Here is a 12,961-nt window from a genome sequence, read left to right as displayed (position 1 = left end):
TTGGTCTGATGAGTCCAAATTTGAGATCTTTGGATCCAACCACCATGTCTTTGTAGAAAAGGTGAACGGATGGACTCTACATGGCTGGTTCCCACCGTGAAGCATGGAGGAGGTGTTGTGATGGTGTGGGGGTGCTTTGCTGGTGACACTATTGGGGATTTATTCAAAATTGAAGGCATACAGAACCAGCATGCCTACCACAGCATCTTGCAGCGGCATGCTATTCCATCCGGTTTGCGTTTAGTTGGACCATCATTTATTTTTCAACAGGACAATGACCCCAAACACACCTTGAGGCTGTGTAAGGGCTTTTTGACTAAGAAGGAGAGTAATGGGGTGCTACGCCAGATGACCTGGTCTCCACAGTCACCAGACCTGAACCCAATCGAGATGGTTTGGGGTGAGCTGGACCTTAGAGTGAAGGCAAAAGGGCCAACAAGTGCTAAGCATCTCTGGGAACTCCTTCAAGACTGTTGAAAAACCATTTCCGGTGACTACCTCTTGAAGCTCATCAAGAGAATGCCAAGAGTGTGCAAAGTAGTAATAAAAGCAAAAGGTGGCTACTTTGAAGAACCTAGAATATAAGACATATTTTCAGTTGTTTCACACTTTAAGTTAAGTATTTCATTCCACATGTGTCAATTCATAGTTTTGATGTCATGAAAATAAAGCAACCTCTTTGAATGAAAAGGTGTGTCCAAACTTTTGGTCTGTACTATATATATGTATGTATATATATATTCATATTCATTCACAAAATAGGCAATAGCTAACATTTACCAAATTTTTAGGATACTGCCAGAAAGTGCAGATGGAGATAGCATCTGGCAATAGCCTTAACATTTGTTGTATTTTTTTAAGTAATTTGATTTTTAATCACGTCTGACAGCTTTTAGCCTTTGTCTAAGAAGATTGCTATAAATGGTATCTAAACATTCTCAAAATCAACTACTCCCAATGATCCAGCAATAATTTGGTGATGAGCAATGTCTTTTCCAGCACTATGTCACAAGAACAAAATAGTGATAACTAAGTGAATCAGGGAAAAAAAAAAGAAACTTGGGCAAACGGCCAGGAAACTCTGAGGATCACAATCCCATTGAGAAAGGGATGCTCAAAAGGAGGGTGAACAAACAAAAACACAGAAGTTGCGATAAACTCCAAGCACTGATTAGGCAAGTATGGGTTGTCATCAGTCAGGCCGTGGCTTGGAAGTTGATATTCATCAGGTCAAGGCTATTGAAAAATAAGAGTAACCAGTATAAATATTGAGTATTAGCATTGAGGCATTTACTAACAAAAAAATGAAAAATTATAAAATTACTTTAGTAACCGCAGAAACACGACTAAAATATCTAAAAACATTGAAGCAGCAAACTTTGTAAAAAATAATATTTTACTTTGTTAGAGATGGGTGAACCCACAGACGTTCAGGTTTGGCGGGTCTGGCAGGACTCAATAAAAAAAGTCTTGTTCGGGACCGGACTTGAACCTGTACTTGACACCAGAAGCATCACGTTTTATGATGAGTTTTTCTGCCAGGAAATGCAGATTTGGTTCATATGTTTGCAACAAGTTTCTACATCATATCTGCACCTCCTGGCAGAAAAAAACAACACATTGTGTTTTTGGTTTGTTTTTCTGCCAGGAGATGCAGATTTTCTATAACCAAACACTCAATATGTGCACATAGCCTAAGCTGGTAATCAGTTATTAAGTTCACCTCAGGTGAGTTCATAGAGTTCACCTGAGGTGAGTTCGCTGAGTTCATTGAGTTTGCCTCAGGTCACAGAAGGGGTTCCATGGGAACTGTGAGCTGTGACCTCAGGTGAATTCACAGACGTCACTGCTCTCACAGCTGCGGCTCCATCACTGTGTTCCTGACGTTGCAGTGCTCGGACGGGTTTTCTAATGTGACAGTGCACTGCGACCTCACGATGTAGCAGAGCTGTGTGGATTACGTCGGACCTGCAAGAGTATTTTGCGGTTTGATAAATTTAAGAGAGGGTGTATTTTTTTTTTATTTTTTTTTTAATAAAGGATTTTTATCTGTGTTTTGTGTTTATTTTTACCTTTACAATTAGTAATGATGGGGTCTCATAGACTCCCACCCATTTCTAACTTCAGGCATCATTGGCAGCTGTGAGATCATGCTGTTCAAGGGAAAAAGAAAATGTTCTGTGATGTGGAGTGACATAGCACCGTTTGGCATGCCAGGAACTGAACTGATCGATTGGCCAAAACATTGTTTGTCTGACAACAATCTGTGTATAGCCAGCTTAGACAATGTAAATCTCTGCCACAACATTTCATGGTTATTTCACTAAACAACTTTAAAGGGAACGCGTCAACAAGTTTTTGCTATTTAATCTGAGGATGTGATTTCATGAAATCTCCAGTCACTGCGCTGTCTACAGACCCTGTTGACCTGAGCGGTTTTGGTGCTTTATTTCTCTATAAGCTTCTATGTGGACCCTGTAAAAAACGCAGATAAAAAAAATTGCTGTTGCACTAAAAATGCAGATCCACATTTGCCCCATCAAATAAGGGGGAAATAAAAGAGTAGCAGCAAACACCCAATAATCAGCGAAGATTGTTATTGTGTCGTGTGGTATGGAAACATGCAAAAAAAAAAAAAGCAGAAGAAAAAACACAGCAGTTCCACTAGACACGGCCACAGCATTACCTTTTTCTTACGGATTTAATATAGAAAAAAAATCAAGCCATTTTTTTATGCCATTTACCGATCATTGTAAATAATAGGATGTCTGTGTGGTGCAGGTGGTTATGATTACACTCCCTGACAAAAGTTCTGTCGCTTATCCATGTTATGTAAATAAAAGCTTATAACTTAACTTTAAATTAATCCATTGGTTTTATAAATTACTCTTTTGAAAGCTGAAACCCTCGCAAATATGGTTTAGGTTATGAAAATAAAGTTGCTGCAAAGTTGAAATATTGATCAAATAATGAACACAGAAAGGTCAGATTTTGGGATTACAAACGTTTTGTCGCCTTATCGTATAATGCACCCAATCCTAGTTTATATCCTCACCTGTGCTCACTATATGATCGGTTAATTAGTAGGTGTGTATAAAAAGAAACCCAGCACCCCAGACCTTCAGTTGAACTGCAAATTGCCCTCTGACAACATGCCAAAAATCCACCCTGCGACCAAAGCCTCGATTATCAAGAAGCTTAAGACCATATCCACTGCAGAGGTGGCTAGCACCTTTAATGTGTCTCAGCGTCAAGTACAAAGAATTAAAAAAAGATTTGAATAGACTTGAGATGATTTTGACAAGTCCAGGTCCGGCAGACCCCGCAAGACAACTGCTCAGGAGGAACGTTTGTTGGCTAGAAAATCCAAAGCCAGATACTCTTCCATTGCAGCAGAGCTCCAACAGGCCTGGTCACCTCAAGTCCCTGTGTCAACTAGAACAGTTTGTAGGATTCTGTCTCGAAGTGGCCTCCATGGTCGAATCAGTGCCCAGAAGCCAGCACTAAAAGAAAAGGCAATTAAAAAACCATGTGGCAATTGCCAAGTCCCACAGTCTGCTAAACAGATGGACGCTATAAAAGTAGCAGAAGGTGGATTTCTCTGATGAATCTTCAGTTGAATTACACCACAGCCGCCACAAATACTGCAAGAGACCTACTGGAGCCCGTATGGATCCAAAATACACCCAGAAAACAGTTAAGTTTGGTGGTGGAAAGATCATGGTCTGGGGTTACATTCAATATGGGGGTGTGTGAAACATTTGCAAGGTGAAAGACAATATCAATAGCCTAAAATATCAAGAAGTATTGGCTACCTCTTACATTTCCAATCATAAAAGGGGTCAAATTCTGCAGCAGGATGGTGCTCCATCTCATACATCCATCTCTACAACAAAGTTCCTCCTGGCAAAGAAGATCAAGGTGCTCAAGGACTGACCAGCCCAGTCACCAGACATGAACATGATTGAGCATGTTTGGGGTAGGATGAAAGAGGAAGCTTGGAAGACAAAACCAAAGAATCTAGATGAACTCTGGGAGGCATGTAAGACTGAATTCTTTGCTATTCCTGATGACTTCATCAATAAATTGTATAAATCATTGTTGAACCACATGGATGCAGTCCTTCAAGCTCATGGAAGTCACACAAAATATTAAATATGGCTCTAATAGCACCACAACTTCATTCACATGCAACATATCTTTGTATTAGAAGTTAATTATTTGTTTGAATTTCACATTACTTTCTGTGGGCGAGAAAACTTTTGTCTTGCCAAAATCTGACCTTTCTGTGTTCATTAAATGATCAATATTTCAGCTTTGCAGCAACTTTATTTTCATAACCTAAACCAAATTTGGGAGGGTTTCAGCTTTCAAAAAAGTAATTTATAAAACCAATGGATGAATTTAAAGTCGGGTTATAAGCTTTTATTTACATAACATGGATAAGCGACAGAACTTCTGTCAGGGAATGCATATGGACACCAAATATGTTCATGTTATTTATTGATTTGTGACATTTACTATTTTCTTAAAATGCCATTATTATAATTGGTTTTTTTTTTATTATGCTTTAGTAAATTTATAGGAAGAAAAATAACATTTCTTTAATTCTCCCTCTAGAATCCAGGGACATAGAAATACACTGTATGTACAATGTACCAGTATAATCTGCCTGTGGAATCAGGGCCTGAAATGCAAATCAAGTATACAAAATTCTCTCAGCAATGACAGTGCAGCCAGTGAGTGAAGACTTTAGCTGTTCCTTGCAATTATAGGGTTTTAGGTTCAAGTCCCGAGAAGACTCACAAAAAAAAAAAAAAAATTCTTTTCAATTGTGTTTTTTTGTTTTAGTAATTTTCTAGGAATAAAAAAAAACATTATTTTTCTTCACCTCTAGAATACAGGGACATAAAAATACACTGATGTGTGCATAGATACAGTATCTCTGTGTACCAGTATAATCTGCCTCTGGGTTCACTGCCTGCAATATAGTACAAGAATACCAAATTCTCCTTTTATCCCTAATGTGGGCTGTGACTTGTAGCTAAAAACTACTGTCCATGAACATGGAGGTTGGGAGTTCAATTCCTGGGAAGAATCAGAGCATGGGAGAAGAAAGGAGATGTTTAATTTATGTACGTGCAGAGAGATGCTGCCCCTGCTCCAAAAGGAGAAGCTCTGAAGCCATCACCAGCCCTCCGAGAAGAGCTACTGAGCCGGTGAAGTGAGAGAGAATAGTTGGGATAAAAGCCCTGAAGTGGCTGAGCCCTCAAATCGGGACAGTCCTGCTGAATCCGGGACAGTTGGGAGCTATCCTGGCCTTAGACCCATTTTTTGCCCCCACCTCAACAGTGAAGCAGCTAACCTACTACCGTATATAGTTTTAGCATTTGGTTTTATTACAATGCAAAGGAATGAGAGGAACCAGCCAAACGTCTATAACCATGTATGACATCTTGGAAGTCTATTTGGTTGTAGCAGGAGCAATTTAGCACTAGCTGCAAAATGTTCTTACATTTAACTCCTTCAGTGCTATTAGGCACTATGACAGAGTACCATGTGCTCACATGCGGCTCTAAAAAGGTTGGAACATTAGTGTAATTAAATTGGGTAAATTAATTGATTGCATGACATTTGGGGTGGTTAATTGTTGCAGTCTCAGAAGAAGCTGTGATGTAATTATATGAGGAGTATTTGCTGCAAACTTGCTAGAAGAGGCTGCTTTGCAAGATGTAGGCTGGGATCAATAGACTAATTTACTGGGCTAGAATCTGCTCCTAATCAGGTATTGCACTTTGCCAACCAGAGTCTCTCAGTAATTGTCAGCAGATTCCCAGGAATCACAGGGATATGATACAGCTCTATTAGGCCTCTTTCACACGTTTTTCACTGACGTGTTGAAGGTGCGTATACCCCTGCGTGTGTCGTGATTTTGCCACAAGTGTGTTATCCATGTGCTATATGTGATAGCACACGGAGACCAGGAACTTTTTACTCACCTATCCCCGCCACTGCTGTCCATGGTGCTGATGTCTCCGATGCTGTGGTCATACTTGCTTCCAGGTCTGCAGTGCAGTAAATATGTAATGAGCATAATGAGTGATTGGGCCCGGAAGCAAGTGACACCAGCGCCGAAGACAACATCACTGGAGACAGGTGAGTAAAGAAATTAATTTTATTTTAAAGACACGTGTATTCTCCGGTACATGTCACACTGATGTTACACGGATCACATCACTATGTGGTCCGTGTGACATCCGTGCTGCCGGAGAAAAACGGACATGTCTCTGTGCGGAACATAGACACACGGTCCTTGAAAAATCACTGATGTGTGAGCAGACCCATTGATTTTAATGAGTCTGCGTATGTTCGTGATTCCTGTACGTATAAAAACGGTATCATACATACTGGAATTACTGACGTGTGAAGGGGGACTAACTGTGCTAAAATAGGGAATGTGTAACATCTAGAATCGTCCTCACCTGCTGCATACAATGTAACAGTTACATTAGTAATTTACATAAAATCAATAATCTATAATCACCAACCTTACACAAGATATCCACGGCTCTTTGGCTTTGGTATTAACCGCACATACCAGCATAAAACATATTTAGAGAAAGGTGCAGCCTTTCCTGTCTTGGATGTAGCTCACCATACCCTAAAAACGTCTTCTTCCATAGATGGAGCTGTAAGGCTATGTTCACTCACTGCATCTTTTACTGAATTTTTGGTGCATTTTTTTACGTCACAGAGATGCACCTAAATCCATGCATTTCCTTCTCCCAACAAAGTCTATGAGCTTTCTATTTTGCTGTCCACACTGGGCACCTTTTGTTGGCTGCATCTTAGCTGCGTTTTTGAAGATGTAGCATGTCAGTTCTTTTTGCGTTTGTTCAGCGTTTTTGAGCCCTTCCAGTCAATAGATTTGAGTTAAAAAACGCATTGGACAAAATGTGGTAAAAACGTAACGCGTTTTTTGATGCATTTTTACCGTGGGTGCGTTTTTTGTGCATTTTTTGGGGGCCAAAAACGTTGCATCTTTGTGGTTAGAAAAGATGCACTGTGTGAACATAGCCTATGAGGGCTTGTTTCTTTTGTAGGACGAGTTGTAGGTTCTACTCGTACTATTTTTAAGCACATACAACTTTTTAATCACTTTTTCATTTTTTTTGTACTAGGCATGAATAAAAAATAAATATTCCAGATGTATTTTATTTTCTGGAGAGTATACAGTATAATTTACAAGTAACTTTGTTCTGCGGGTCAATATGCTTACAGTCTAACCCAAGTTATACTTTTTTTTTGTAATGTACGGCTTTTGCACAAGAATGTTTTTTACTGTTTAATCTTAAATCTTTGGTTGTTTTGGTCATCATATTATGAAGGCCCTACCTTTTTATTTTCCCTGTTTACAGATTTATATGACGACATTTTTTCTGTGTGTAAAGACGTGTAGTTTTTATTGGTACAATGTTGTGTGGTGCATACAACTTTTTGATCATTTTTTCATTTTTTTTTGTGTTTAGGTGAGATGAGGAAAAATACAGCACTTTTGGCATACTTTTTATTTTTATTATTAAAACTGGGATTTGGGGTTGTTATGGATGCATATTTTTTTCCACATTTAAAAATTTGTTTTTAGCAATACCACAATGGGATTTGAACTAATGTACTACATAAGGAGTGCAGTGCATGGCCTAGCCTGTCAGCATTTGATTGATAAGTAGTCTATTACACCCCACCAATGTTAGGCCTCCCAATGTTAGCAAACCATCAGCCCCTTGTGATGTGCTTTAGAGGATGACAAAGTGAGTGATCGCCTTCTGAGAAAGCCCGCCCATGCTGCGGTCACTCAAGCATTTGCCCCGTGAACTTATCTGTGTAGTACAGCAGTCTCCTGCTGCGGATGGCAAGGGCATGTTCACCCGATTGTGGTAAACTAAGTAAACATGAACGTCCAGTGGTCGGCCAGGCGTCTGACTCGGGGGAGCGAGTGTTCAGGCTGTGGGCGCCTTGGATTATGTATAGAGAGACACCAGACCTGGTACTATGGCTTCAAGCTTCAGTTGGGGGCGTGAGACCTCTGTGATTGTCCATTCCACATAACAAAAGTGCCAGGGGCTGCACACGACCCAGACGAGACATCTTCTTCGTCCTTCTTTTCTTTTCCCTCTCCCCCTACATTTCTTCTTCTCATCTTTCTTTCCTCTTTGTACATTTTATGTTATGTTTACATTGTTAGAAAGGATCGTCATCTCAGGGACTTTGTGCATCTACGTTGCCTCCCGATTGTAAAAGAGGCTGCATACATTTTTGTATGGGGGTCGGATTGTTGGTCACCCAGTGGGCATCATCTCCAAAGCAAAGCTATTACATGGGTGATGATGGTCTGACCTGAAGTGTGTAATGAAAGGAATTATTATGCAAGTAGAAAAGTGTTGTATTACTTATTACCTCCAAGATTTGAGTTATTCTACTGTATATCATATGTTGCCTATCCAATAACTTGTAAACATGTTCTTTATTCGAATAAAATCTGATTTACACAAAAACATGAACGTCCAGTTACGACACTTAGCAGGAAGGGGTTAACCCCCTGACCCTTTTGTTCTCCAAGATAGTTGCTAGCTGCTTTCTCTGTTCTTTCAATTGAAACAATATGACCAATATTTTCAATGTTCATGTGCAAAGGGGAGTCAGAAGAGAAAGTTGGCGACAACCATCACATGTGTATGCCAGATTTTCATCTCATGCACAGAATTATGAAGTTTACCAGGCAATAACACAGCAGCACAGCACTTACAGACCTCTATCTACTTATTGGTACTAATCAGACAGCATAAGGCTATGTGCGCACGTTGCGTACTAGCCCTGCAGAAATTTCTGCAGCGATCTGAAGAGCACATGTGCGCTTTAAATCGCTGCAGAAAATGTCCGTAGAAGAAAAAAAAAAGCCCATTCCATGCGCTCTACCTGCAGCTCCTGCCATAGACAGAGCAGGAGCTGCCGGCAAAGCGCACGGAAGAAGTGACATGTCCCTTCTTGAACGCAGCGCTTCGGGCAGCAGCCGAAGCGCTGCGCTCTAAGACGCCACGTGCGCACGGCCCCTGCACAATCTCCATACATTGTGCAGGGGACGCAGGACGCATGCAGTTACGCTGCGCTACAAAGCGCAGTGTAACTGCATGAATTACGCACACGTGCGCACATAGCCTTAAGGAATTCTGTGTATATCTATGTAATATGATGCTTTATTATAGCTTTGTCTTATCCTGAGCCATTTGTCTTGTCCTAAGCCATTATACGGTATTCTTTGTAGTGCTTTTTAGTAATATAATACAGCAGCGTGCAGTAGACTTAAAAAAAAAAAAAATAAAATAAAATATACAGTATATATATATATATATATATATATATATATATATATATATATATATATATTGGCAGCCTGTCATGGAGTAAGGGAAGCCCCAGCCAGCTCAGAAGGGCAGAGGCTCCCAGTGCCCACCTTTGTATGATAAGTGGCATCACCCTCCTGCAGCTTGTTGGGGCAAGGACTTTATCATTACATGATCTCCTTTCATTGCTCCATCTGTTTCCTTCAAGTTTGAGGATGATATTTTGCAGCAGGAGAGGACAGGAGCCATGGAAGAGGAGAGACCCAGGTCCAACACTGTGACCACCACCAGCAGCTCCTACAGTGAGGCTTTCTCCAGCAGTACCTGCCCGTCCTATGACAGGGGCCTCTTCTGGAGCCCACCTGGAGTTCTCCTTCTGGCAGAAATAGTATTTGGATTATTGGTCTGGGCTCTAATAGCAGGCTCTGAATATTTCCATTTTCCTGCCTTTGGCTGGGTGATGTTTGTAGCTGTATTTTACAGGGTCCTGACTGCGTTTCTTTTCATTATATATGCTACAGGAGCACATAACAGAATCCACAAAATTCCATGGACAATAATAAGTCTGTGCTTTAATGGAAGTGCATGTGTTTTATACCTTATTGCTGCTATAGTAGATGCAACATCAATCACCAAAGAACTTCATCGGCATCATAACTACAATAGTTGGACGGCGTCTGCATTTTTTGCATTTGTGGTGACGATGTGTTACGGCATAAGTACATATTTCAGTTTTCAGTCATGGAGGACAAGGAATTAATACATTTTTCTTGTTTACAAACTGTCAAATCCTTCATGTTGCACAAAGCTGACGTGGAAGCCGCACTATAAAATCATTTCAGCGCCATAATATTTAGTGTTTTAGATTTACTATATATATATATATATATATTTTAGGCAATAATGCAATTAAATTTAAATATTTATAGTGCCAATATAATATTGTTATGAATTAAAATATGTTCCAGTCAATAGTATAATAATAATAATAATGATAATAATAATTTTCTGATTCTACCATATTTGTTCACTTTACATGAGTATGTTCAGGCACCTCGTCTGAGCTGATGTTCTAAACTGTCAACAGCAGAGCTAGAGACTTGCTTTATTACAGAAACCATTGGACATAAGAAGACTTAGAGGTTATCTGGGACTTTTATATTTATTGCCTATCTCTATGATAGGTCATCAACAGTGCTGGGCCCTGATGCAAAGTCTGAGCCTGTGCCACCCCCACATGTTGGTCAAATGTATGGGCCTTTGTAGCATTAAAATCCTATCAAGATGTACGAGTTACCCCCTCCCCCTTATTGTGTACTAATGTCCCCCATCCTGGGCCACCTCCTGGTAAATAAGTCCTGGTAAACATGCCCACCATCCTGATGTACACCAGGATGGGGCCATGATGAGAAGATATATGTCCTCATCATAGCCCCATCCTGGTATATGTCTCCATCATGGCCCCATCCTGGTGTATGACCCCCATCATGCCTAAATCCTGGTATATATGGCCCCATCTTGGTGTATGACCCCCATCATGGCTCCATCCAGGTATATATGTCCACTTCCTGGCCCTAGCCTGGTATATGTCCCCATCATTTTACCCATCCTGGTATACATATCACCTTCATGGCACCATCCTGGTATATATGTCCACATCATAGCCCCATCCTGGTATAGATGGCCCCATCCTGGCATACACTACAGTTCAAAAGTTTAGGATCACTTAGATATTTCCTTATTTTTGAAAGAAAAGCACATTTTTTTCAATGAAGCTAACATTAAATTAAACAGAAATACAATCTATACATTGTTAATGTGGTAAAGGACTATTCTAGCTTCAAACGTCTGTTTTTTTTAATGCAATATCTACATAGGTGTATAGAGGCTCATTTCCAACAACCACCACTCCAGTGTTCTAATGGTACATTGTGTTTGCTAACTGTGTTAAAGGCTAATGAATGTTTAGAAATCCCTTGAAAACCCTTGTGCAAGTATGTTAGCACAGCTGAAAACAGTTTTGCTGATTAGTGAAGCTATTAAACTGACCTTCCTTTAGGCTAGTTGAGAATCTGGAGCATTACATTTGTTGATTCCATTAAACTCACAAAATGGCCAGAAAAAGAGAACTTTCATGTGAAACTCGACAGTCTATTCTTGTTCTTAGAAATGAAGGATATTCCTTGCGAGAAATTGCCAAGAAACTAAAGATTTCGTACAACGGTGTGTACTACTCCCTTCAGAGGAGAGTACAAACAGGCTCTAACCAGAGTAGAAAAAGAAGTGGGAGGCTCCGCTGCACAACTGAGCAACAAGACAAGTACATTAGAGTCTCTAGTTTGAGAAATCGATGCCTCACAAGACCTCAACTAGTAGCTTCATTAAACAGTACCTGCAAAACGCTAGTGTCAATGTCACATTGGAGAGAGGAAGATTGGAAAAAAGTGTTATGTACAAACAAATTAAACTTTGAGGTGTTTGGATCCCACTGAAGAACATTTGTGAGATGCAGAACAACTGAAAAGATGCTGGAAGAGTGCCTAACACCATCTGTCAAGCATGGTGGAGGTAATATGATGGTCTGGGGTTGCTTTGGAGCTAGTAAAGTGGGATATTTGTACAAGGTAGAAGGGATTTTGAATAAGGAAGGCTATCACTCCATTTTGCAATGCCATGCCATACCCTGTGGACAGCGCTTGATTGGAGTCAATTTCATCTTACAACAGGACAATGACCCAAAGCACACCTCCAAATTATGCATGAACTATTTAGGGAAGAAGCAGGCAGCTGGTACTCTATCTGTAATGGAGTGGCCAGCCCAGTCACCACATCTCAACCCTATTGAGCTGTTGTGGGAGCAGCTTGACCATACGGTATGCAAAAAGTGCCCATCAAGTCAATCCAACTTGTGGGAGGGGCTTCTGGAAGCATGGGGTGAAATATCTCATGATTATGATTATGGTTAATATCCCAGATTATCTCATCAAATTAACAGCTAGAATGCCAAAGCTCTGCAAAGCTGTATTTGCTGCAAAGGGAGAATTATTTGACGACAGCAAAGTTTTAAGGAGAAAATTGTTATTTCAAGTAAAAATCATTATGTCTAACCTAGTCAATGTTTGGACTATATTTTCTTTTCATTATGCAACTCATTTGATAAATAAAAGTATGATTTTTAATGGAAAAGACAAAATTGTCTGGGTGACCCCAAACTTTTGAACTGTAGTGTATATCACCATCCTGACTGCATCCTGGGACATATGATCTACCATGACGCCGCACATGTGTCCTGCTATTAGAGAACATGAATATTCACTGCTCCCCACACCCATAACCCTGCCCACCTCTCAGTTCTGGCTTCAGTGTAAAGACGTAGGTGGGATTATGGGCATGTGGAGCAGTGAATATTCATATCCTTATTTGGCGGCCAGCACACTGCAGTGCAGGGACCTGAAGGGTCTCCATGCTGCAATGCATTTCAGCTGGATGCGTGCCCTCAGACACACGTGCAGCTGAAATAGGCGCTGGGATCAGCGGGCCCTCTGTACCCCAGGGCCCAG

The 12,961-nt window shown here is 40.4% G+C and overlaps 2 protein-coding genes across 11 annotated transcripts in view; one reads left to right on the top strand and one right to left on the bottom strand.

The window, feature by feature from the left end:
* Positions 1-12,961, bottom strand: part of PITPNM2 (phosphatidylinositol transfer protein membrane associated 2) — a 487,362-nt gene that overhangs the window by 368,754 nt on the left and 105,647 nt on the right. The window lies entirely within an intron of this gene.
* LOC142299267 (MARVEL domain-containing protein 1-like) lies at positions 9,634-10,239 on the top strand. The gene has a single exon (XM_075341818.1). It carries the CDS (start codon positions 9,649-9,651, stop codon positions 10,159-10,161), a length of 513 nt encoding a protein of 170 aa, XP_075197933.1. The 5' UTR covers positions 9,634-9,648; the 3' UTR covers positions 10,162-10,239.

The sequence above is a fragment of the Anomaloglossus baeobatrachus genome, chromosome 1 (genome assembly GCF_048569485.1).
Source record: "Anomaloglossus baeobatrachus isolate aAnoBae1 chromosome 1, aAnoBae1.hap1, whole genome shotgun sequence".
Lineage (NCBI taxonomy): Eukaryota > Metazoa > Chordata > Amphibia > Anura > Aromobatidae > Anomaloglossus > Anomaloglossus baeobatrachus.
This window is presented reverse-complemented; position numbering and strand designations above follow the sequence as displayed.

Bases quoted from the DNA above. Each gene is read 5' to 3' on its own strand.
- LOC142299267 (XM_075341818.1), top strand. From the start codon at position 9,649: ATGGAAGAGGAGAGACCCAGGTCCAACACTGTGACCACCACCAGCAGC.